This window comes from Suillus discolor (assembly GCF_016758755.1).
Source record: "Suillus discolor strain FC423 chromosome Unknown F5147scaffold_53, whole genome shotgun sequence".
NCBI lineage: Eukaryota > Fungi > Basidiomycota > Agaricomycetes > Boletales > Suillaceae > Suillus > Suillus discolor.
Window position 1 is genome coordinate 185,070 of NW_024541300.1, and position 20,324 is coordinate 205,393.

Below are 20,324 nucleotides of genomic sequence, written 5' to 3' on the forward strand. Positions count from 1 at the left end.
GTACGGAACCGTTCATCTTCAATATTGTTACAAATTCACTAGGCACCGACAACTTCTCTGCTACCTAGTCGACTTGGGGAACACACACCTCACAAAAGTATGAATGGACATTATTTTTCAGACGAATGTGAATGACAATATTGATTAGATCTGCTTAATCAATATTAATCAATAGTCCTCACAGCAGGAGAATCTCTTGTCCCTGGCCTAGGCATAGGACTTGATCTCCTGGACCCTAATGGAGTGCCGACAGCGCTCCCCCGCCCGCGACCAGACGCGGTCCGTGAAAGTGCGACTAAAGCAGACGGCGCATCCGGCGGTTGATTCCACGGCATCTTGTTCGCAATTCGTCCTGTCCACGTCTTGTCTCTTTCATCCCTCTCTCTTCGATCTCGCTTCCTTTCAAATGCAGCTCGATATCTCTCGTAGCTCTCCCTAAAGCCCCGGTCAACGCGTGACGAAAAAATGAGTTCACCACGTGGATTGTTTGCTGGTGGTATAGGAGCCATGGGAGCTGGTGCATTGGATGGGCGCGGTGTTGGGGACGGTCCTCGTGACTGGGTAGGTCGATGGAAAATAAAAGGAAAGGGGCTGATAGAGAATGCTGAGCGAAGGGGGGGACGTCGGACATTCAGGTACATGTTAAAATTTCGAAGAGCTTTATTCGCATGAGGAACATATCTGCAGCACCGTCGCTAAATCTCTGAGCGGTGAATACATTGTATGAAAGCTGACCTATTTGCATATGCAATTTTCTCAGCATACATGCCGCTGGCAAAGAAGAGAAGGAGGGCAGTTACAAGTACGAAGAGGAGCCCCGATGCAAAGTACGGGTGGGGCTTTGAGCTCTCAACACCCCCGTACACATCCGGAAGTACTTTGCGGAGGAGGTTCGTGTAGGGTATGTCTAGAAAGGACGTCTGAAGAAGGACTTCGGAAAGAAGGAATGCAATAGCTATCAGAAGATGAAATAGGAACACTAGGAATAAACATAAGCGTTTAAGCAATATAGATATTGTGAAAACATACGCTGATACCTGGACTTTCTGCGTTGGAGCTGAGCGGCATTGGTTTTGAGGCGCTCTTCAAAGAGTAGTAGATCACGGTAAGTTGCAGGATCATTGGATGGATGAAAGGATGCTCTTGACTGTTGGCGCTGGTTTCTTGAAGTTGGTGCCATTCAATATTTAATATAACGGGTACTCGGACTTGAGTTGGCCCTGAGTTAGCTCTGGGTGGTGACAGTGTGCACCAACTCATTGAAGGGAATTATAACTGCACGTGACAACAACTAAATGGAGACGCGACTTGCGTGTCGGCAGCCGGCCGCATGCCGACCTATTCCGACTTTGCATCGTGTTTTCGGGATCGCGAGGCGAGGTAGAAACGAGGTGGGTCTTGTTCCTCCGCTTCCTTTGCGTAACCGCCGCCAGAACTGGATAGCAAACGTTCTGTCATTGTTGGTGTTGACATGATGTTTACTACACTTATTTCTGTCCCTCTGCTCGCGCTGGCCGTTTCGAGTCTTCCAATTTTGCCGGACTCTAAGCAGTCACGGTAAGTTTATCCATGTGCTCTGATGAGCACCAGTAAGTGACTGTCGTAGGATGTCAGCAGAAATACAAGATTCTATGCAAGTGGTTTTTCGTTTGCGTTCATCACATCCAGAGTAAGTCAAGCTGGCATTTATTTTCTGAACACTTTTCTGATGCGGGCTGCTATAGTGACTTTTATCGCGACGCTGGAATGGTTGTCGGGCCCCCATCCGCTGCTGCAGATGATGGCTACCTTTTACCTGATGCAGTACACGGGTCGACCAACACAGAAGGTCTCGTGCCTTTTGGTCAACGAATCATGACTGTGATCAGCTCAGGAGATGAAGTGCCAACTACGCACAACCTCCCAGTCGTCATTGACTATGGGAAAGCAGATTTCTCGACTTCTGTTTTTACCCTCTTCCTCGTCTTCTCATGCACTATTGCGCTGCTTGCACTGGCCTGTGTAGGCCTGAGATTGTATGCCATCAAAGACTTACATACCCAAATTCTTTGGTCTTACAAGGCTTGGCAAAGTCTACTCCATGCTGAGAATTATACAGTGTTATCCTCCTGCAGGAGAAATTCAAACACTGGAACAGTTATAGCGGTAACGCAGGGTATACTGAATGAGAAGTCCGAGGAACCCCCGTATTTCAGTTCTCGCGCGTCTGCACTGTTGTCCTATGTCTCCATCACTACCTCCGATGACTCACAAGAAGACTCAGAGGACGAGAAGTTTCACGATGCTTTGGACATTCTGCCGTCTCTCGGTGTGCAAGATCCGTCACCTGATTCACCTTTGCGGGATCTTTCTTCACCACCCATCCCAACGGCACTCGACCCTACCCCAGATGATCGACCCACACTTCCACAAGCATGTGTACACCCAGCAATAAATTCTGAAGCTCGCGAACTACCTGCACGTCCTTCCTGGTCCGTGCGGGTCGCTAGTTCTACTCCTGCACCTCCTTCGTCACCCCTTATCCATCCTCGCAGTCGCGCATACCGTGCTGTGCCTGAGTTTGACATTGCTCTGGCGATGCAGCTCAGGCCAGGTCGCGGCGTTGGCGCTGACCCAGCGTGGATGGTGCGCTTTTTAATGGCTATTTTCGGATGGTTTGCTGTTGCGCTCGCAGGGAACAAATAATTTCAGTGCAGGTTGGAATTCTATTTACATGCCCGCCGACCCTGACTTGCCACGAGGTTCCAATTTATGACTGCCCTTGCAGGGCGTAGGGTGCTGGTGTGCTCCCTGGCACTTCGGCATTTTTGTGAAGGAATCTATTACATGGAAGGAACACTGCATCGCATCCATCATATCCCGAAAAAATATTCGTCTCTATGCCATCAATTGTCTCGCAATTTTGATGCCTTTCATGACACCCTACGACACCTTAGTTTGTTATAGCAACGATTCAAAGTTTACTCTGATCAACTTTCTTGACCACATCTTTCCGACCGCATTTTAACCGAACTCGACAGCATGCAGTATGTACATACGTAATTGCGATCTGATATGTAAGTTTAGTCATTTGAAATGAGTTTTCTTCTCCGAGTCCTTACATCATGATGATATATGAGAGCAGGAATCGTTAACTTGTCAGGCCCATCATACGTGCTACTGGCGTGCTTACACCCAACTTGGGCCATGAAATCTATACTTGAATTCCCGGAATCGCCAAAGAATCAAGATTCAGAGTGAACACGCGGTATGCCATGGCAATTTGCGAGTCTTCCAGGCCGCATTTACTTGCGTTTTCACGGAGCGCTGTCGGACAGACCATGTGACTGTAGGCGGATTGTTGTTCCTTCTATGAATTTCTACTATGACTAGTGACTAGTCTCTGGTGCCATTAATGTTTAGGCCAAAATATTAATAATTACTAATCTCAAGTAATTAAAGTACTACTAGTAGTACTGTACTTAGAGCTTAGCGCTTAAAGGCTCCGTGCATAAACTTCTCCGTTTGCTTGATTAGACTCAACGACTCCCTTCCTTACGGTCATCGAACACCTGCAAAGGTGTAAGACGCCAGCCCAATTCCATTCAGCTACCCGCCAGCAACACGTTACACACGGGGAAGGCGCGTGGCATTGAAACCAATCTATGGCTCATGATCGAGACGCCCTTGTAAGCCTGCTTCATTCCTTATGAGATGCTGATGTCCGACCAAGGCAGTGGGCGAGTGGTTATGATGAGACAGTAGAAGTTAATCAGCGTGCATTGATCGACAAGGTGTTGGCACGATATTCGGGCGAATTCACAGGTGCACTATACCTGCTGGTTTCTTCTTTGATCCCGCAGCCCTGACGAACATGTAGTATTCCGTGAACTTCTTCAGAACTCCGATGATGCACAGTCTTCCGCGGTTGAAATATATTTTGAGACAGAGGAGTATCTCCGACGAAAGAACAGCAAGGATGCGATGCAGCCGGAGGGCGGTATGGGTTTCCCGGACCTCAAAGGCGCTCCAGTCTGTACCATATCAACGTTACTTCAATTTCTGTGTTTGTTGATCGATCATTGTAGGTTTCGCAGTGGACCTTTCGGAATAACGGAATTGTGTTTCGCGACGAGGACTGGAATCGGCTTAGGAAAATTGGTGTGTAGTGCACCTGAAGCTTGAATAATAGAAATAATATACTCACTTTGTATAGCTGAGGGAAATCCAGACGAGGAGAAGATTGGCGCCTTCGGTGTCGGTATGCTCCTCCACACCATTGATGAATTCATTTCTTACCATTCTTGCAGGTTTTTATAGTCTGTTTTCTGTGACTGAAGAACCATTCGTCATTTCAGGAGGTAGGAATGCCTCTGGGTATTGTTTTATCTTTCTAACGGAATCAAGGTCACGGAATGCAATTCTACTGGAAGGACAAAACTGGAGACCAAGTATGCATGTCGATTGACACTTGATATCAACTGACCTCTTGAAGCTTCTCGTACGGCGTGGTGATCTTCCATCTAAAGATGCTCTCCAACCTAATCCGTGGACAACTTTTGAGATGACGCTCCGTGAACAGGGACCTGTTCCACAACCTTTCGATCTAACGCGATTCCTTGCAAGCAGCATCACATTCATGGTCCACCTTCGCTCAGTTAGCGTCTTTATTGACTCTCATCGCCTGGCCCATCTCACCAAGTCTCCGGGTGTTCCAAGGGAGCTTGAATTACCCAAAGTGCTGAAAAAGTCTAGCGGTTCAGGTTTGATGAGTGTGAAGAGTGTGCAGTCTGCTGGCGAGCACTTCCCCTTGCTACTGGTCGTCTGTATGGCTGATGCACTATTCTAGCTACTCGTATCCAGGCACAGGTTATGCATGCTGTATATGCTCTTGGCACTGAGAAGCCTCTCATCCTTACAGTCGAAGAACCACCCAAAGTCTCTCAAGGCGGTTTTTTCTCGTCTCTTCTCAGCACTTTTACGTCACACCACCAGCCTGTACTCGCAAAGCCTCTACCGCAACCCCAAGTTAACAAAGACCCCACGGGGGTATACACCTCAAGCGTCACACTTACCATGTTCAATGCGGACGTAGACGTGAAGCTGGATAAGAAACTTCAGAGCGAACTACACCGATCTACAAAGAAAAACCCACCCAATCACTTGAATTACAGCCTGATTTATGTGGGTCTTTGATCCACGACCTTGATTTTGGCTTGCGACTGATTCCTTTACAGACAGGAAAAGACGAGTACAATGTGAGTCTAGATGAGGAGAAGAGCCAGCCCGTATCTTCTGGAAGTGTTTTCCAGGGTCTTAGAGCTGATTTGAGTGGGTCAGTACCTTGTTTTTGGGAACGAGGCTGTGGTTGTAACTCATACATGTATAGTGCTGGTCAAGCACATGTGTTTATCGTAAGAGCGATCTCAAGGAAGTAATTCAAGTTGGCTAAGGAACGCAGGGGCACGCAACTGGACAGACAACAGGTATCGGCGGTCATATGGCATCTAGGTTTATTCCAACGGTTGAACGCGAATCAATAGATCTAGTGTGAGTTAATTTGCACTACTCCATGTACGCATCTGACCATATTTCCAGCGACCGTAACGTCGCAAGTGAGATCTGCATGTTCGCCGCTGAGTCGATAACTGATAGTGATATAGTATGGAACAGGGAGCTGTTGTACGTTGGCGGCTATCTGTGTCGAGCGGCATACGAGATGGAGCTCGAAAATATTCGGATGCTCTGGAACGAAGCCTCAAATTCAACCATCACGAACGATTTTCATCCGGATCCACAACTCCGCGACTGGCTGCGCGATCGGTTCTTGCACGTCCTCAAATTTTTCACTTTCCATGTCTCAACGCCTTCTTCCGATGTTGCACGATTCCTCGAGGCAGCCTTCTTTGGTTGCTCCACTTTACCCCTCAAAGTCCTTTCGACAACGGGTGTGCGTGATGCCTCTGATGTACGCGCTCCCGATCCGATGTTTTCGCTGTTCCTTAAACACCTGCCTGTCCTTCCCGCTCCTGTTCTGTCGTCTGCTTCTCTTGCCATCAGAACTCTACAAAGCAAAGGACTGATCACGAATATCACATTCTCGGATGTTCTGGCTCAACTTCGCCAGCATCCGCTTAACGAAGAAGAGCTCATCGCTTGTCTCAAGTGGCTTGTGGGACAGCAAGATCCGACGCACGATGCCACGCGCGCTCGCACCGAGCTTCTTAATGCTACTATCCTCAGTCTAGGCTCAGGAAAGGATGCCAAGCCGATTCCCCTTTCGATGGTGCAGTACTTCATTCATCAGCGTATGATTCCGCTGGATGGGCCCTTACCCGATTCTCTCATGCCTCTGAGCGTCACGAAACACTTCACGCAGGAACAGTTGAGATCTTTTGGGTGGCGGGAATTTTTGATTCTCGATTGGATACAGCACATCTTTAGACCAGATGTTATGAATGCTAATCCGGCACAAGACGTAACCAGGTCTTCGGAATGGGCCGAGCGAGTTTTGACCGTTTTAGCCCGCACATGGCCATCGTTGTCCAAGGAGTCGCATGAAAAGATCAAGGCTATGTTCATCCAAAAATCATGTATCCCGACATCTTCAGGTCTACACAAGCCACAGTTGGCGTACTTTCCCAGCGCCAATATATTTAACGATCTTCCCGTCGTTACTTTTACATCCGGTGGTGCTCTCAAAGGCAACATGGAGAAGCTGCTCTCTTTTGTTGGCGTCCGGAAGCATGTAGACCTTCAGGTTGTTTTTGATCGGTAAGCCACTATGCATAATATCACAGCAAGCTACTCATGTTCCGGCAGAATGGTTAAAACTGGGGACTGGACAATCTCAGATCTGATTACGCATCTAGTCACTATTCAAAGCACGTTAACCCCAGATGAGATTACGAAACTCCAAATGACGTCTGCTTTCTCAAAGGAAGGCGAGAACGCTCTTCCGGGAAAGAAGTCGCGATATAGGGCTAGTGATCTCTACGAACCATCTGTCACAAACCGTCAGCTTGGTTTGCCGATTATCGATTGGGGTGAGAAGACTAAATGGCGAAGCAGCTCCGAAGAAGGTCCGTCTCTTCCTTCGCGTGTCGCCCCCTCATTTGAGACCATGTTTTCTTGTTAGCAAAGCTTCTTCATCGACTGGGCCTGCGAAAAAGTCCTCCTTTGGACTTGACTGTCAAACTCTGCGTTTCATCGGAGCCAGACATCCGATCTGCAGCATTCAAATACCTTATAGACAGCATTCCTTCTAGATATCCGGACTATAGATGTGAAAATTTTGGCCATGTTGCCTTCATACCGGCGGTGGATAACTTTGGGCCTTGTATGGGAACTCCGGATGAGGTCAGCGGGAACGTATACATCATAAATCTAAATTAATGTGACGCGCTTGAAGGTATTTGCATCACATCAGTGGAAGGTCCTCGGGTTCTCAGTTATTGAAGATGCCGTTCGGGATATTGCAGTAAGCAAACTAGGCTTAAAGGAACACCCACCCGCTACCAGGATCGTGGCATTGCTTGAGAAAACATCTCCTCAAGATCAGAACGTCGCTCGTCGATGGTTTGAGATTCTAGCAGGCCATGTTGCAGGTTTGCTTCGCTTAGCACACGTGGGGGCCTTACTGATGGTCATACAGACTTCAGTTCATCTCAATTGTCAATAATTTCGGGGCTGCCAATCGTTCCTACCCAGGTAGAATCTGGGTCCCAAGCACTGCGTTGGCTTTCCCCTAGTCAATGTTATCTTGGAGGGGCATCGAAAGGGCCGTTTCACTCGAAGTTGTTCGTCTTTGTGGATTTTGGCCCTTCTGCCAACAGCTTTTTGAGTGCATGTGGCTCGAAGCAAGAACCCTCTGTAGAAGAGGTAGCTAGCATTTTGGTCGCCGATCCTCGAAAATTCTACGACTTGGCGGGTGGTTATGAGAAGTATGTGGCCCAACTTTCCACTACCATGTACACTCATTTTCTCTTCAGTTACCTCGTGGAATTGCGTAACTTGGCTGTCAACGCTCGTCTGCTATCTACAGGCGCGCTCGCCCGAATGAAAGTTTCTCCCATTTTGCTCAGTTTTCGACGGCAAAGAAAGTCTCGAAAGGAATCAAACAAAGCCCTAGATATCGACGAGGATGACTGGGAGCTGCTTTACGATCTTCGGAAGCCCCTGGATGTTGTAATTGCGGACGATACTAATGCTTATCAGATGTTTGGAGAGTCTATCTATACTGCACCGCAAGAGGATCTCGTTGAAAGTGTGTTTTTAGCTCTCCACTAAAGTTGATCTAACTCTCCCACAGACTTCTATGCAATTCTGGGTTCCAAACGCCTCAGCGCTGTCGTGAAGGAAGACTACAGGGTCACCTCGGAGATGAAGCATAACAAGTTTGCAGCTGACACACGTGCGCTGCTGTTAGAGAGGCTGCCATTGTTCCTGCACGAACACACACATACACGCACCAAAGTTTCTCTCAGCTGGCTCTCTAACCAGGACAATTTCAAAGTCAGAGTTTTCGGCAAATTGACCGTTGTGAAATCGCTTTCCCTTGGAGATAATACTTTGAAAAGGGAGCAGGATACCTCAGCAGTTGCTAAACGTTCGGGCCATGGGCCTATTGAGCTATGGCTTTCAGGAAGCACGCAAGTGGACATGTATGAGTAAGTGTCTTGAGTTATGATGAATCAGCTGCAGGTTAACGTGGCGCATGTAGGGTCGCGACATCATTGTGTCGCCTGCTGTTCGAGACGGTAAAAGTGAACGATGCGCTCTTGTTCATGACAATCCTTTCGACCGACTTGAAGGCTCTGAAACGGAGAGGTTATAACGGTGCGTTTCCTAGTTCCCTCATTTTACTGAAATCCCGATGTACTGTTTCAGTGGATAAGATTTTGAGACAACAGAATGACCGAAAGTCGGTGGAGGCAGCCAGAGGAAGCTTTACATCGATACCAATACCTGACCCACGCATGAGTCAGAGTTTGAAGTCTGAAACGCGTTCATTGTCTCCCTCGCATCGCACTGAAGTCCCAGGGGGTTGGGATACTTCACCTCCCAAGGCAGTAGTATCAAAACCCGTTTTGCCACCCGCTCCAGCTCCACCCCTTATTACAGCTCCGCCAGTGCCACCACCAAAGCCATCTACTCCCGATGCGCCCCCTCAACATACGGTCGGCAATGAAGACGTCGGACGACATCCCGTTATTCCAAATATTGTGAATAACACACTGCAGAACATCAGGCGCAAGATACCTGGTTTCAACAGTTCATCGGAAGACGCTCTTACTCTCTCACAGGGGTCTCAAAATCCGAGGTAAGAGAGTCAATTGTTGAGGCGAGACAATATTTTTGAACTAGAGATCTCCTAGGACACCTCCAACTGTGACTCCGCAGAGCAACATTCGTGAGCTTGGAGAAATCCATTTTATGCTTGTCAAAATGCTTGCCTAACATGTTGCTAGGATCCAATGTTGCGATGGCGATCAAAGGTTGCAGACCAGAGGAAGGGAAGCTAGTACACAACAGGCGCGAGATGCAAACAATCAAGGAATCTCTAGATGAGGGGTATTGTGATATCTCCGGCCATGTCGCTGAGCTTGATCACATTGGTAAGTAGTGAATTAGGTCCTGAGCTTAATGACGCTAATTATGTGCAGGTGTTATGGGTACAATGAAAATCTTCATCGCTCGAGGTGAGTGTCCCACTGTCCTGCACGACGCAGCATTCACATCTATTGTATAGATGTTCCTGAACCCCGTACCTTCGTTACGAGGAAGCATGATTCTCTCGCGCGCTTTATTCACATTGTCACGCCTCTTGCAAACGTCTATAGTCTTCCGATGACCGCACTTCACATCTTTTACGACCTAGAAGGCGGCTTGATCGCTTTTAATCGGAACGGCAGTCTCTTTCTTAATTACCGCTTCTTCGAGGCATGGCGTGCGTGTGCATACTTGGAGCTCCTTGCTTTCCTAATACTGTCAACTGTAGATGATCAAGACGTAAAGAATGGGAATATCAATCAGGCTTATATTTCCTGGTAAGGCATCATCTCAGCTTAAAGTTATTGAAACAATAATCTTCCCCAGGTACTTCACGCTGGCCCACGAGATCGCTCACAACCTCGTGCAGCCCCATAACTCTGAACACGAGTTTTACTTCTCTGCGCTTTGTGAAGCTCACATTGAGAAATTCACTCAACTCTTATCTCAGTAATCCGTGAAACTGATAGGTAGTTGGATAGTAATCAGTTCGCATACCGGAATCAAATTCGAATAGACGGGATCATCTATAATCTTGAGTGATCCAAGTGATTTGTCCATACAGAAAACTGCTGCTACACTTTGGTAATTATTCTTTCATCAGAAAACATTTCATCATTTCCAAGGCACCTGATATATAATTAAAGAATATGATTACGAGAGTCCTGAGGTCTTGCAATACGGCTTCACCAGCAAGGGAAGCTGGTCTTTGTTCTCTGGGTCACTGCGTAAGAACGGCCTCTGTACGATCGACGACCTCTTTCCGATATCCGAAGCAGGAACAGCAAGCTCGAACTCGAAAGCTCGAATCAGGGTAAAGAGGAGAGCTTTCATCCTATAAAGGGTCGTTATTGTTGGAAATGAAATGAAGGTTGCAGCACACATACTCCACTAGTGAAAAGCGATACCCAATACACGCGCGCGGACCACCGAGGAACGTCATGAGGTGTCCCCAGACCCCAGGAACTTGCGATGCCACCTCTGGAAGTGATGCCCAGCGGTCAGGATTGAACTCTTTTGCATCGGCGCCCCAAATCGCCTCCGATCTGTTGATTGCCAAGATGGGGATGAAAATCGGGTCGCCCTTGCTAACCCTGATGCAACTGTGATGAGATATTGATGATCATTGAAAGGGATGCTGGCAACATACTTGATCTCATTATGAACCACTCCATACTTGTCCGTAAAAGGCGTGTCCACTGGGAGGATATCATCTTTCATTGCGATGCGAACTGTGCTAGGGACGGGAGCGTGCAAACGAAGTGTCTCGCGCACAACCGCGTCAAGATACGAGAGCGCCATGAGTTCGTCCATGGACGGAGTATCGGTCTCCACTGTCAAGAGTTCCTCCCGGAGCTTGGTTTGAATGTCCGGGCGTAGGCAGAGCGCATAGAGTGCCCAAGTTGTTGACGTGCTATTCGACTGTGTGAGTGTGGATTATCTTCTACAACAAGTGACATCCGCACCTCGTGGTCTCATGTCCTGCGACCAAAAAGGTCGGAACCTCTAAGTACGCCATAAGCGCTCTGCACGCATAATTCCAAATGACAACATACGCGCAAGTACATCCTCGTCCGATATCCTCTGGTTTTCGGGGATATCGGTTGCCATATTGGCACGAACAAGTAAACTAAGTAAATCGCGCCCTTGAAGACTGCTCTTCTCAATGGAACCACCTTTTTCAGCGCTGTGAGAGGATATGACGGCGGCTTTAGCATCATGCAGGAGCTGGCTGCCGATGCGACCCATCGTTTTTTGGGCTGCATCTATCTTGCGATCGCGATCAGAGGGCTGAAGGGAGTTAGCAGCAATTTATGTCAGGTAGCAATGGTAAACTTACAATCCATCGGAGCAAAGGGATCCATGCCTTAAGTATGGGGATGATGCTAATCTGCTGACTGGCAGAAAACATAACCGAGAAGGCTTGATTCAGTTCATTAGGTTTATCGGTCGCATTCAGGGCGTCAAACTCATAGTTGAAACCTACGACACTCATTAGGTATTGCTAGGAAAATTCTTCGGAAAGGACATACCTGCAAGCCCGATGACGTCCAGCGTCATTTTGCTCAGCCAGGGCATGATATCTATCCGAGCCGCGTGTTCACTGGCAACGGTCATGGTAGACCAGATGTCTCGAAGCTGAAAAACAGCAGCGTCGACATTATCCATATCTAGTAAGAAACAAACCAAGCTTACTTTGATCGATTTGCTAAGAAAGATGTCCGTTAGTGCGCGAATCTGGGCGGGTCCAAAGGCGGGGTTCTTCGGAAGACATGGTTAATGGGTCCAAGGAAAACAAAGGCGAAATCATACCATGATCCTTCTCTGAGTCATGGCGTCAGTATCATAACACTGAGATGTGTGTCAAAACAGACCTGCTGACGATGTTGAGCCCCTTGAGACCGCCATTAATGGAAGTGTGAATATTATGCAGCCGAGATCGCACCTTCAACAAACAGGACACCTGAGATGATGTCAGATACTCTGGGATAACAGTAGACACACTGGCACGCACCTTCGCCCAAGATTCTAGAGAGATTATACCGGACTTGTGACGGTTTCTGGTAATCGCTACTATGGGTGAGAACATGGTTCAGTGCGCGGGTGTCCATCGTGAACAATCGGTCTGACTGAGAAAGAATTTTAGATGTGGTAAGTTTTGTAATGCAGGAGGAATTGAACATACAAAGAAGAACCCTTTATATTTCAGGGTCGTCCCATATTGCCCCACCCATTGCTCATGAAGGACTGAATTTTCCTGCAAGTCTTCAATGAGGACGGCGCGATGGTGAGTTCGATGAATAACTATACCGCCTTGAAAATGTCCTTCAAGTTTCCATATAGCCAGCTTGTTCCTTTTGGGCCTTGTAGTACGCGCAGTGGGGACCTAAGATTGTGCCATACTCGCTCTCCTAACTTCCAACATCCGAACGCAACAAGTGCAGAGCTTGCTGAAAGAACAAGTTTCCAAAGGATATGGGTAACTGGCATGCTGGGGTAGATGAAGCTGCTCTTCACAAATGTTGAATCTGCTTATAATGTGTGTATAGCGATGACTTCGGGCCTGCCGCGTTAATCAAATGTCTATGTGCGAAACTAGGATTTGGGCTGACGTGCGTGTCTCGCCGAAGGCACTGAGTGCACAGCCGTACGCAGGTATTTGTCATGCTGATTCCGCCAGGCAGCCAGCTGCTGCGGCCCACGGGTGACCTGTGTAACGAAGTGAGAATGATACTGAATGATATTTTAGATAGTCTAATAATGTATGGAGGCAACCAACCTCGGGCTTCTGCCATTCAACGCCGGGTCCTGTAGTAAGTAGGCCCATCTGCAAGGCAGTCATGCGTGTACCCCCATGATATAATAGAAAGAGTCTATGTTCCTGTATTTTAAATTACGTAAATAAATCCGCGGGACGACATATTCATCCGCAATATTTACATAATTTATATTTAGTCCGCCTGCGTGCGTCTCGCGCGTGCCAGGGCGCAAATTTCAAATTTCAAACTTGAAGCTGTACACCGCTCCGCTGCTGGAGGCCGATTATGTACTATATAATTTCCTTTTTGAACTCATCTCTGCAGCATCATGCTGTCGAGTTCCCCGCTCCCGACAATCAATGCCGAACAATTTATCAGCTTCTCCTATGACGGACAGAGTGTGCGGGCGTGATCTAGTGATGGCACAAAAACTCGACCTCGACCTAAGCAAATAAGCCTTTCATTGGCACCAAGCTAGAAAATGATATCCTTCCCCTGGTACGCATGATCAATAGTTGCTATCTCTGCTAAATTTGAATGTCTAACAAGGACCACATGCAGGTCTGCTCAGTCGTGGGAGAAGTCAACCTTGTCTCAACGTCTTGCTTGTCACCGTTATCGCTCAAGTGACCTCTGAGAAATGCTCCGCTCGGGGGTACTTGAACCAAGCTCATTTCGTCGCTCACTTACGTGCTGACCTTCTGCTTTCTCATATTCTCCTTTGCACGCAAAAATGGGTGCAAAACTACTTACTCTCTTCTGGGCATGGCTAGCGCTTGGCCAGTCCTTATACATCTCCCGACCGGTGGTTTCCGCGTCAATCACAACGCCTCTACCCGATCTTTACGAGGCATCTGTGATTGAACTTCAAGCGGGCCTTACTTCGGGGCAGTTCACGAGTGTTGACCTGATCAAGGTTTGTAAGCATGCTAGCAGTCTTGCATATCATAAATCGCCTGCAGTAATACTAATGGAGTTATGGACATGGTTGTGCAATTTGATTTGACAGGCATATTTCGCCCGCATCGAAGAAGTTAATTTGCAAGGGCCGGTGCTTCGTGCTGTGATTGAAACAAATCCGTCTGCGCTCCAGGAAGCTGCAGTGCTGGATTTTGAGCGCCTTACCTACGGACCACGGAGTGCGCTCCATGGGATCCCTGTACTTGTGAAAGATAATATTGCGACTGTAGCATTTGAAGGTGTGTTTCAATGTTGTGGAGTGGAAAGTCGATGGTTATAGCGACACACGAAGGAATGAACACGACTGCGGGGTCATATAGCTTGTTGAACTCTGTGGTTCCGGATGATGCAGGTGTAGTGAAGCGATTACGCGAGGCAGGGGCCATTATTCTCGGTATGTTTCCTGAAGGCGCAGTATGATATCAGAATTCAACACAGTACGCCACTGCAGGTAAGGCAAACCTGTCCGAGTGGGCACACTTCCGTGGAAACATCGCCTCTGGATGGTCAGGACGTGGAGGGCAATGCACGAATGCATATTACCCAAACGCCGACCCATGTGGTTCGTCGGCTGGTTCTGGTGTCTCTGCATCTATTGGCCTGACTGCCGTCGCTCTTGGGTTCGGTCCAGTTCACTCTCTTACACTTGCACTTCAACTGATATGAGAGACAGGACAGAGACAGATGGAAGTATCACATGTCCGGCGAATCAAAACAATGTGGTAGGCATCAAGCCCACCGTGGGATTAACATCCCGTGCTGGGGGTAAGTTTTGTCTTGCCCCATCTCTTATCAGGTTCACAAACCTATCTTCAGTCATACCGATCTCCGAGCACCAAGACACAGTGGGTCCGCTCACTCGCTCCGTCACAGATGCCGCCATTGTCCTTTCCATCATCGCTGGCCCAGACCCTAATGACAACTTTACGCTGGCACAGCCAATGCCCGTCCCTGACTACATCATGGCACTCAGTAACACATCGCTTGTTGGCAAGCGCATTGGAGTGCCTCGCACAGTCTTCTTGAATGACAGCTTGACCGGCAATGATCCATACGTGAACCAAATATTCGAGCAGGCACTGGAGACGCTACAGATTCTGGGCGCGACAATTGTAGACCCCACTGATTTGCCTTCGGCGTATGAGATCTATGAGTCTAATAATGAGACCGTTGTGCTGGATGTTGACTTCAAGGTATTTGAGCACATTTAAAGCATTCAAAAAATTTGGTGCTAACACTTTAATTTGGCAGGTCCAACTTAATGCCTGGTTTGACAGTCTTGTCGCAAACCCATCAGGGGTGGCTTCGCTTGAGGACTTGATCATGTTCGACAATAACAACCCAACGCTTGAGGAGCCCGCCGGATACACGGACCAGTCTATGTGGGTACCCTTCAAGGACACCGTTATACTCACTGAAATTGCTGCAGTTTGATCGAATCACAAGCAACTACTGGTTTCAATGCATCTTATTACCAATCTCTCGCGTTTGACAAGGAACTTGGCGCCACTAATGGTATTGATGCTGCCCTGAAGATGTATGCTCTCGACGCTCTGGTGCTCCCTGCACCAGGTTATACGACTGTCCCTGCAGGTTCGTGTTGAACATATGTTTCTCATACATGGACTCAGACGCGGTACTCTCGCAGCCATCGCGGGATATCCGATTGTCACGGGTAAATAATCTCTTCAATATCTGACTATCTGACTGGCTAATGCTCCCGGCGCTAAGTACCTTTGGGTTTCTATCCAGAGAATGTTACAATTGGTAGTGCTGGGCCTGAGACTGTGTATCCGGCTCCAGGCGTCCCCATTGGACTTTCGTTCCTTGGAACAGCATGGAGCGAGTATAGCCTTATCAGTTTTGCATATGCCTACGAACAGAAGACACAAACAAGGCTTCAAAGGAAAGCCTACGCTGCGGCAATTCCGACAACACAGTTGGCGAATGTGATAGGGCAGTAGTTGCCATAACTGTGCCTTGAGATGGGTTCACTGTTTACCAAACTTCTCCATTAATTGTATAGATGTGGAATACAAATCACAAGTTCTTGGTTTGCCCTGTTCGAAGGCGGGTGCCAGTTCCAACAACACCGAAGACGCCGTGTGAAAATGTCAAGACATTGTACCATTCCAACAGCTGCCTTGGCGTAATATGTTGGGCATTTCAAAATTGTACAAAGGGTTTATAATGGTGCCGGGTCATGCAGCCTGCCGGAATGTCCCGGCACCACGAATCCAGCTGAGCGTCTGCGCCGATTCTCGAGGGCATGTAGGAAATGGCCGGTCTGTGTTAAGTCTGCGCAGACTCCGCCCCAAAGTCTGGGGGACACGGGCAGACAAACATAGGCTTCCCGGCACTTTCCGGACAACCGCTGGCAGACCTGTCCCCCAGACTTTAACACGGAGTCTGTGACTTGTCTGTATAGACCTGATGCAGACTGGCCAAATCCCGCACTTTCTGCAATTCTCACATCGGGGTTATCAATATTTAGGATAGGTTTATATGTTGTACGAAATGTGAAGAAAATATTTGGAGTTTGAACTGACATAAAGATGGGCATATAACTTCAAATTTAGTCAGTGTTATATGCGAAATCCAAAATATGAAATATCTGCCACCATTTTTTCACCGACTGTATGTCAACACAAATAAGAAATATAGTCAGCTTCTCAGTGTCTGCTTGAATTTTGAATTTAATTATCACATAAAACTTCGGACGAAACTTGAAGTTTAATCTGCAGCTATATGCTTGACAATATTTCAAGTTTTGTCCAACAATTAGAGGCTACCAAAAATATGAAGTTTATGCTGGTGACAAAATATGATGACAAAACTTCAAGTTTCACACTTGGACAAAATAAATTGCCTGATCATTGCCCACTCATTGTTCAATCGTAGCCCACTCACCACCTGCAACAAGCACAAAACAGCGATCAGACTGAATCAGCAAAAAATGTTTTCATTATCATACAACTGTAGTAGCAATGTAAAACTATGTCTCAGCCCAAACTATGTAAAACTTGTGAGCATAAATGAGAAAGGGAGCAAGGGAACTCTTACCTGATGCTTTTGCCATGAAATCATAACATGCTGCTGAAATGTTGCGCATGATTTTATTGGTTGCAGGTTGAAATTTTAGGGAGCACTTCCATTGTGTGGAGGTCATTGGACCATTGGCATCCTTAGTGAGTGAATGTCGCATGCAGGAAACTTCCTCTTGAAGGTTGCCAAGACGTCCTTGGAACCAATCTTCACAGCAAGCAGACCAAAAACCAACATTCAAGCCCGATGCATTCCAAGTGTTGGGGCGAGGCCACCATGAAACTACCTCTGGGCCATCACCTAGAAAGTGTGATTATTAATATTGATGGGACTGAACTGTTATAATGTTTTATAAGCTTACGGAGATCTATGTAGTACATTCTGCACATGAAATCGATTTCCTCCTCCAACAACCCATCATTGTAGTAAGTCTGACCACCATGCCCAACCAATAGCTCACCAAATGGAACAGCTTCAGTTGAAATACCGTCGAGGACAGATGGAAGATGGTCGAAACCAAGGCTGTGCAAAGCCAATTGCCATGAGTCCCCCATGCAGGAACACAGCCCTCACCTGGGGACAATTCATAAATTCATGGTGTAGCTGCTCGTACATGATGTAATTGGCATATAGGGGACTAAAGGGAGGCTGCTGATGTCCCAATGTGTAAGTATGAAGTTCAGAGATTGGGCAGCACCGGTTGGGCGAGACAGTCATTTGCTGTAAGGTCCTGAATGCAATGCCTCTTTTAAGCAAAGCTAACACAATCTGCTTCATGTCTAAGCCCCAATTACAGCACAGACACATCACAGCAGTAGTGGGGCTGAGGACAGCCAGAGTCCAAACGACAAGATTTGGTGACTCGTGGGGCTCGATGATATAATATCAACATTGCGATAGCTGCATGACAGAGATATGAATATAAGCATGTGAAATTTGTAGAGACGAGAGGGGCCCAAGATCCCAGAGGTCAGGCAGGATTGCATTCATGTCACACTTCTTAAAGTTGATGAGACATGCAATGAACTTCATGATGCATTGGCATTGTGGCTCTGTGATCAAACCTGTTTCTGCTGTTGAATCACCAAGGAGCTTGTGAAGTTGATCCCATTTTGCCGCTTTAATCCAGTTGCTCACTGGTAGGTTAGTTATGACCAAGGGAGAAGAGGTAGGGCGGTGTGAAGAAGTAATAGTGACTGGCCAGCAAGAAAGCTAGAGCACTAGTAAATCCAACTGAGTGCAGGTGTGCTGTCTCGACCCAAGAGGATTGCTATAAAGCACTTCCTTCAAGTAAAATGCGAAGGGAGCAAACACAGAACGGAAAAGAAATAAGTCGACCTTGGAAAGGTAAGTCCACCGATAAGAGCAAAAGCGAGACCACGGGTCCAGTGAGTGCGCAATGCGAAATGGACGAAAGCGAGAGGATCCTAGGTAAAGAGTGGCAGACTTCTAGGTAAAGTGCGGTTCTGCAAGTAGCGGCTAGGTATAGGCGAGGTTTATGGCCGAGGTATAACTAGGTATGGAAATGCTAAGTTGGAAACCGAGAGCGGTTCGGGTCTGCGCAGAGCCTAGGTAAGGAAACTTAGAGGCGCATTCTCGGAGCGGTCAAGAACACGCAGGTTTAAAGTGAGGATGAACAAAGCTTGTCAATTGATCAAAAGTACTAAGAACATCTAAGGTGACTCTGCAAAACAAAGGTAGCGTCTGAGGGAAGGGAAGTATCATACTGTATGTAGCGCACGAGGTTTTATCTTACTGCGTGAGCAACTGGAACCCATAGGCGAGAACTGTAGCGATGAAACGAGGCAGATAAGTAATATGTAATGAGAATGCGTGCGGAATGGAATACACAGTTACATGTAATAAGCCTTGATATCATTTAGTCAAACCGAGAGAAAATGAACATGCACCAGGGGAGATAGGTGGACACAGAAAGGACATGGATGGACAGTGCGGAATGGAAATGCGAAGTGCGGAGTGGACATGCCTGTGGGAGTATGTCAGACAGTGTCGACCAAGGTATCCTTGCCATCGGAACACTAGAAGATGAGACAGAACCTATATCTTTCCATACTCCTTGACAGCAATATCAAAAGACACACTTTGCAGCCCAGGGAGGATGTGAGTATCACAGCGGTGATTTGATATACGAAGTAGTAATGCAAGATGGGGATGGATCCTTCAATATCTGTATGTCTGGATGAAAGTGAAATGTTGCTGCCGAAGTAAGTGTATATATCATTGGCAAAACTGGAAGGGGCTGGAGGTGGAACTTGTGAAGGAGAAGTTGTGGGGAGGGGAGGCATGATATTGTCGTCATCTTCCCGATCATCACCGTCAGGGATGCTAGTGGGGTCAAGTGTGAGACACAAGTCCCACTGATTGGAGAAGGAGTTGAAGATTCTGGTGGACTTGCTGTAGTTTCTCCAGACTTCTTCAACCTCAGCCTTCGTGACATGTGTGCACAACATGAAATCATTGTATTCATCTTGAGGTTGCCATTCAAAGACCCAAATCCTACTGGACCAGCCAGGAAGGCTGTGATTCTCAGCTGAACGTTGATGACTCAGACAAGCCTGTCATTGACTTGGGGTCTCCTTTTCCTCCTTCTTTGCGTTCTGAATGGCTCGGCGCGCAAAAAAGCCTGCCAATCTTCGCCATGCCTCTGCCCATTATGTTTATGGGGAAGCGGGAAATGGGAGAGGTCTTGTTGAGGTCAAGTGGTCAATGGTGCTGGCTGGCTTGACTCAGGATCCCACGTATCATTTGACTGGGTGACCCAAGAATGGGAATCAGACTGAACGCCCCATGGATCAGTGTTCTGCAATTCGCTTGAGGTGGTACAAGTCACTGCAGCAAGATCTTCTGCCAAGGGCAGGTAGCGTTTCCATATCTTGTTACCAGGAATGTCATGAGGCCAATGCACCCAGATCAGAACTTTAAAGTGTTCAAACATCATCACATCCGTGTCCCAGGCCAGGCTATAGGCACCATTGATAATCGTACCATTGCATGGTACAGCATCTGTAAGATCCCTGACAAATGTGCGGGAAAGTTCCATTATCCATGCAGATAGGATAGGACATTGGGGTCGTTTATCAAGAGAGAAGTCCAGGTAGAGGAATCATTGTGGAGTCGATATCGACGAGCCATAATGAAGTATGTACACAGAGCTGATATCCCTGAGAACAAACACAATCAGCCATGATCAGTGCATAGAGATGAGCACCATACCTAAAAATGTGTCACAAGATCTCAGAGCAACCTTCTTTACAAGCCTCACATCAGCATGGGACCTCAGGTACCTGT

At 47.4% G+C, this 20,324-nt stretch overlaps 6 protein-coding genes across 6 annotated transcripts; 3 read left to right on the forward strand and 3 right to left on the reverse strand.

Moving 5' to 3' along the window:
- Positions 1–9: 9 nt before the first annotated feature.
- F5147DRAFT_616887 (uncharacterized protein) lies at positions 10–1,249 on the reverse strand. Its single transcript, XM_041432550.1, has 3 exons — positions 1,030–1,249; positions 736–979; positions 10–681 (listed from the first exon to the last, which is right to left on the reverse strand). Exons 1-3 carry the CDS (start codon positions 1,178–1,180, stop codon positions 165–167), a joined length of 912 nt encoding a protein of 303 aa, XP_041289643.1. The 5' UTR covers positions 1,181–1,249; the 3' UTR covers positions 10–164.
- Positions 1,250–1,335: 86 nt separating this feature from the next.
- Positions 1,336–3,097, forward strand: F5147DRAFT_710154 (uncharacterized protein). The gene is made up of 2 exons (XM_041438261.1): positions 1,336–1,669; positions 1,725–3,097. Exons 1-2 carry the CDS (start codon positions 1,608–1,610, stop codon positions 2,683–2,685), a joined length of 1,023 nt encoding a protein of 340 aa, XP_041289644.1. The 5' UTR covers positions 1,336–1,607; the 3' UTR covers positions 2,686–3,097.
- Positions 3,098–3,480: 383 nt separating this feature from the next.
- On the forward strand, positions 3,481–10,610 carry F5147DRAFT_322076 (uncharacterized protein). Its single transcript, XM_041429217.1, has 27 exons — positions 3,481–3,668; positions 3,717–3,804; positions 3,860–4,011; positions 4,068–4,140; positions 4,196–4,240; positions 4,290–4,340; positions 4,387–4,430; positions 4,475–4,775; positions 4,829–5,163; positions 5,217–5,314; positions 5,369–5,393; positions 5,441–5,529; positions 5,578–6,753; positions 6,802–7,061; positions 7,118–7,338; positions 7,391–7,586; positions 7,634–7,922; positions 7,971–8,245; positions 8,291–8,648; positions 8,702–8,817; positions 8,869–9,301; positions 9,357–9,391; positions 9,450–9,596; positions 9,645–9,680; positions 9,731–9,928; positions 9,980–10,028; positions 10,078–10,610. Exons 1-27 carry the CDS (start codon positions 3,645–3,647, stop codon positions 10,202–10,204), a joined length of 5,241 nt encoding a protein of 1,746 aa, XP_041289645.1. The 5' UTR covers positions 3,481–3,644; the 3' UTR covers positions 10,205–10,610.
- Positions 10,405–12,741, reverse strand: F5147DRAFT_839174 (cytochrome P450; the record flags this gene model as incomplete). Its single annotated transcript, XM_041444196.1, has 14 exons — positions 10,405–10,585; positions 10,638–10,844; positions 10,901–11,164; positions 11,217–11,256; positions 11,307–11,541; positions 11,591–11,733; positions 11,784–11,889; positions 11,947–12,012; positions 12,064–12,075; positions 12,126–12,145; positions 12,197–12,214; positions 12,266–12,380; positions 12,437–12,508; positions 12,562–12,741. The coding sequence occupies 14 exons, from the start codon at positions 12,739–12,741 to the stop codon at positions 10,405–10,407; spliced, it is 1,659 nt and encodes a 552-aa protein (XP_041289646.1).
- A 985-nt stretch (positions 12,742–13,726) lies between these two features.
- On the forward strand, positions 13,727–16,111 carry F5147DRAFT_640115 (amidase signature domain-containing protein). Its single transcript, XM_041433019.1, has 10 exons — positions 13,727–13,945; positions 14,045–14,209; positions 14,263–14,364; positions 14,422–14,590; positions 14,644–14,735; positions 14,787–15,163; positions 15,222–15,352; positions 15,400–15,563; positions 15,619–15,645; positions 15,702–16,111. The coding sequence occupies exons 1-10, from the start codon at positions 13,744–13,746 to the stop codon at positions 15,932–15,934; spliced, it is 1,662 nt and encodes a 553-aa protein (XP_041289647.1). The 5' UTR covers positions 13,727–13,743; the 3' UTR covers positions 15,935–16,111.
- A 743-nt stretch (positions 16,112–16,854) lies between these two features.
- F5147DRAFT_655494 (uncharacterized protein) lies at positions 16,855–17,569 on the reverse strand (the record flags this gene model as incomplete). Its single annotated transcript, XM_041433980.1, has 3 exons — positions 16,855–16,883; positions 17,034–17,315; positions 17,377–17,569. The coding sequence occupies 3 exons, from the start codon at positions 17,567–17,569 to the stop codon at positions 16,855–16,857; spliced, it is 504 nt and encodes a 167-aa protein (XP_041289648.1).
- Between the last annotated feature and the right edge of the window lie 2,755 nt (positions 17,570–20,324).

Coding starts and splice junctions, on each gene's coding strand:
- F5147DRAFT_710154 (XM_041438261.1), top strand. CDS start 1,608: ATGTCAGCAGAAATACAAGATTCTATGCAAGTGGTTTTTCGTTTGCGT. Junction 1,670..1,724: donor TTGCGTTCATCACATCCAGA/GTAAGTCAAGCT, acceptor GGGCTGCTATAG/TGACTTTTATCGCGACGCTG.
- F5147DRAFT_640115 (XM_041433019.1), top strand. CDS start 13,744: ATGGGTGCAAAACTACTTACTCTCTTCTGGGCATGGCTAGCGCTTGGC. Junction 14,591..14,643: donor CTGACTGCCGTCGCTCTTGG/GTTCGGTCCAGT, acceptor TATGAGAGACAG/GACAGAGACAGATGGAAGTA. Junction 15,164..15,221: donor TGCTGGATGTTGACTTCAAG/GTATTTGAGCAC, acceptor TTAATTTGGCAG/GTCCAACTTAATGCCTGGTT.
- F5147DRAFT_322076 (XM_041429217.1), top strand. CDS start 3,645: ATGGCTCATGATCGAGACGCCCTT. Junction 7,062..7,117: donor GCGAAGCAGCTCCGAAGAAG/GTCCGTCTCTTC, acceptor TTTTCTTGTTAG/CAAAGCTTCTTCATCGACTG. Junction 9,302..9,356: donor CAGGGGTCTCAAAATCCGAG/GTAAGAGAGTCA, acceptor GAGATCTCCTAG/GACACCTCCAACTGTGACTC.
- F5147DRAFT_616887 (XM_041432550.1), bottom strand. CDS start 1,180: ATGGCACCAACTTCAAGAAACCAGCGCCAACAGTCAAGAGCATCCTTT. Junction 980..1,029: donor CAGAAAGTCCAGGTATCAGC/GTATGTTTTCAC, acceptor GTTTATTCCTAG/TGTTCCTATTTCATCTTCTG. Junction 682..735: donor AAAATTGCATATGCAAATAG/GTCAGCTTTCAT, acceptor ACGGTGCTGCAG/ATATGTTCCTCATGCGAATA.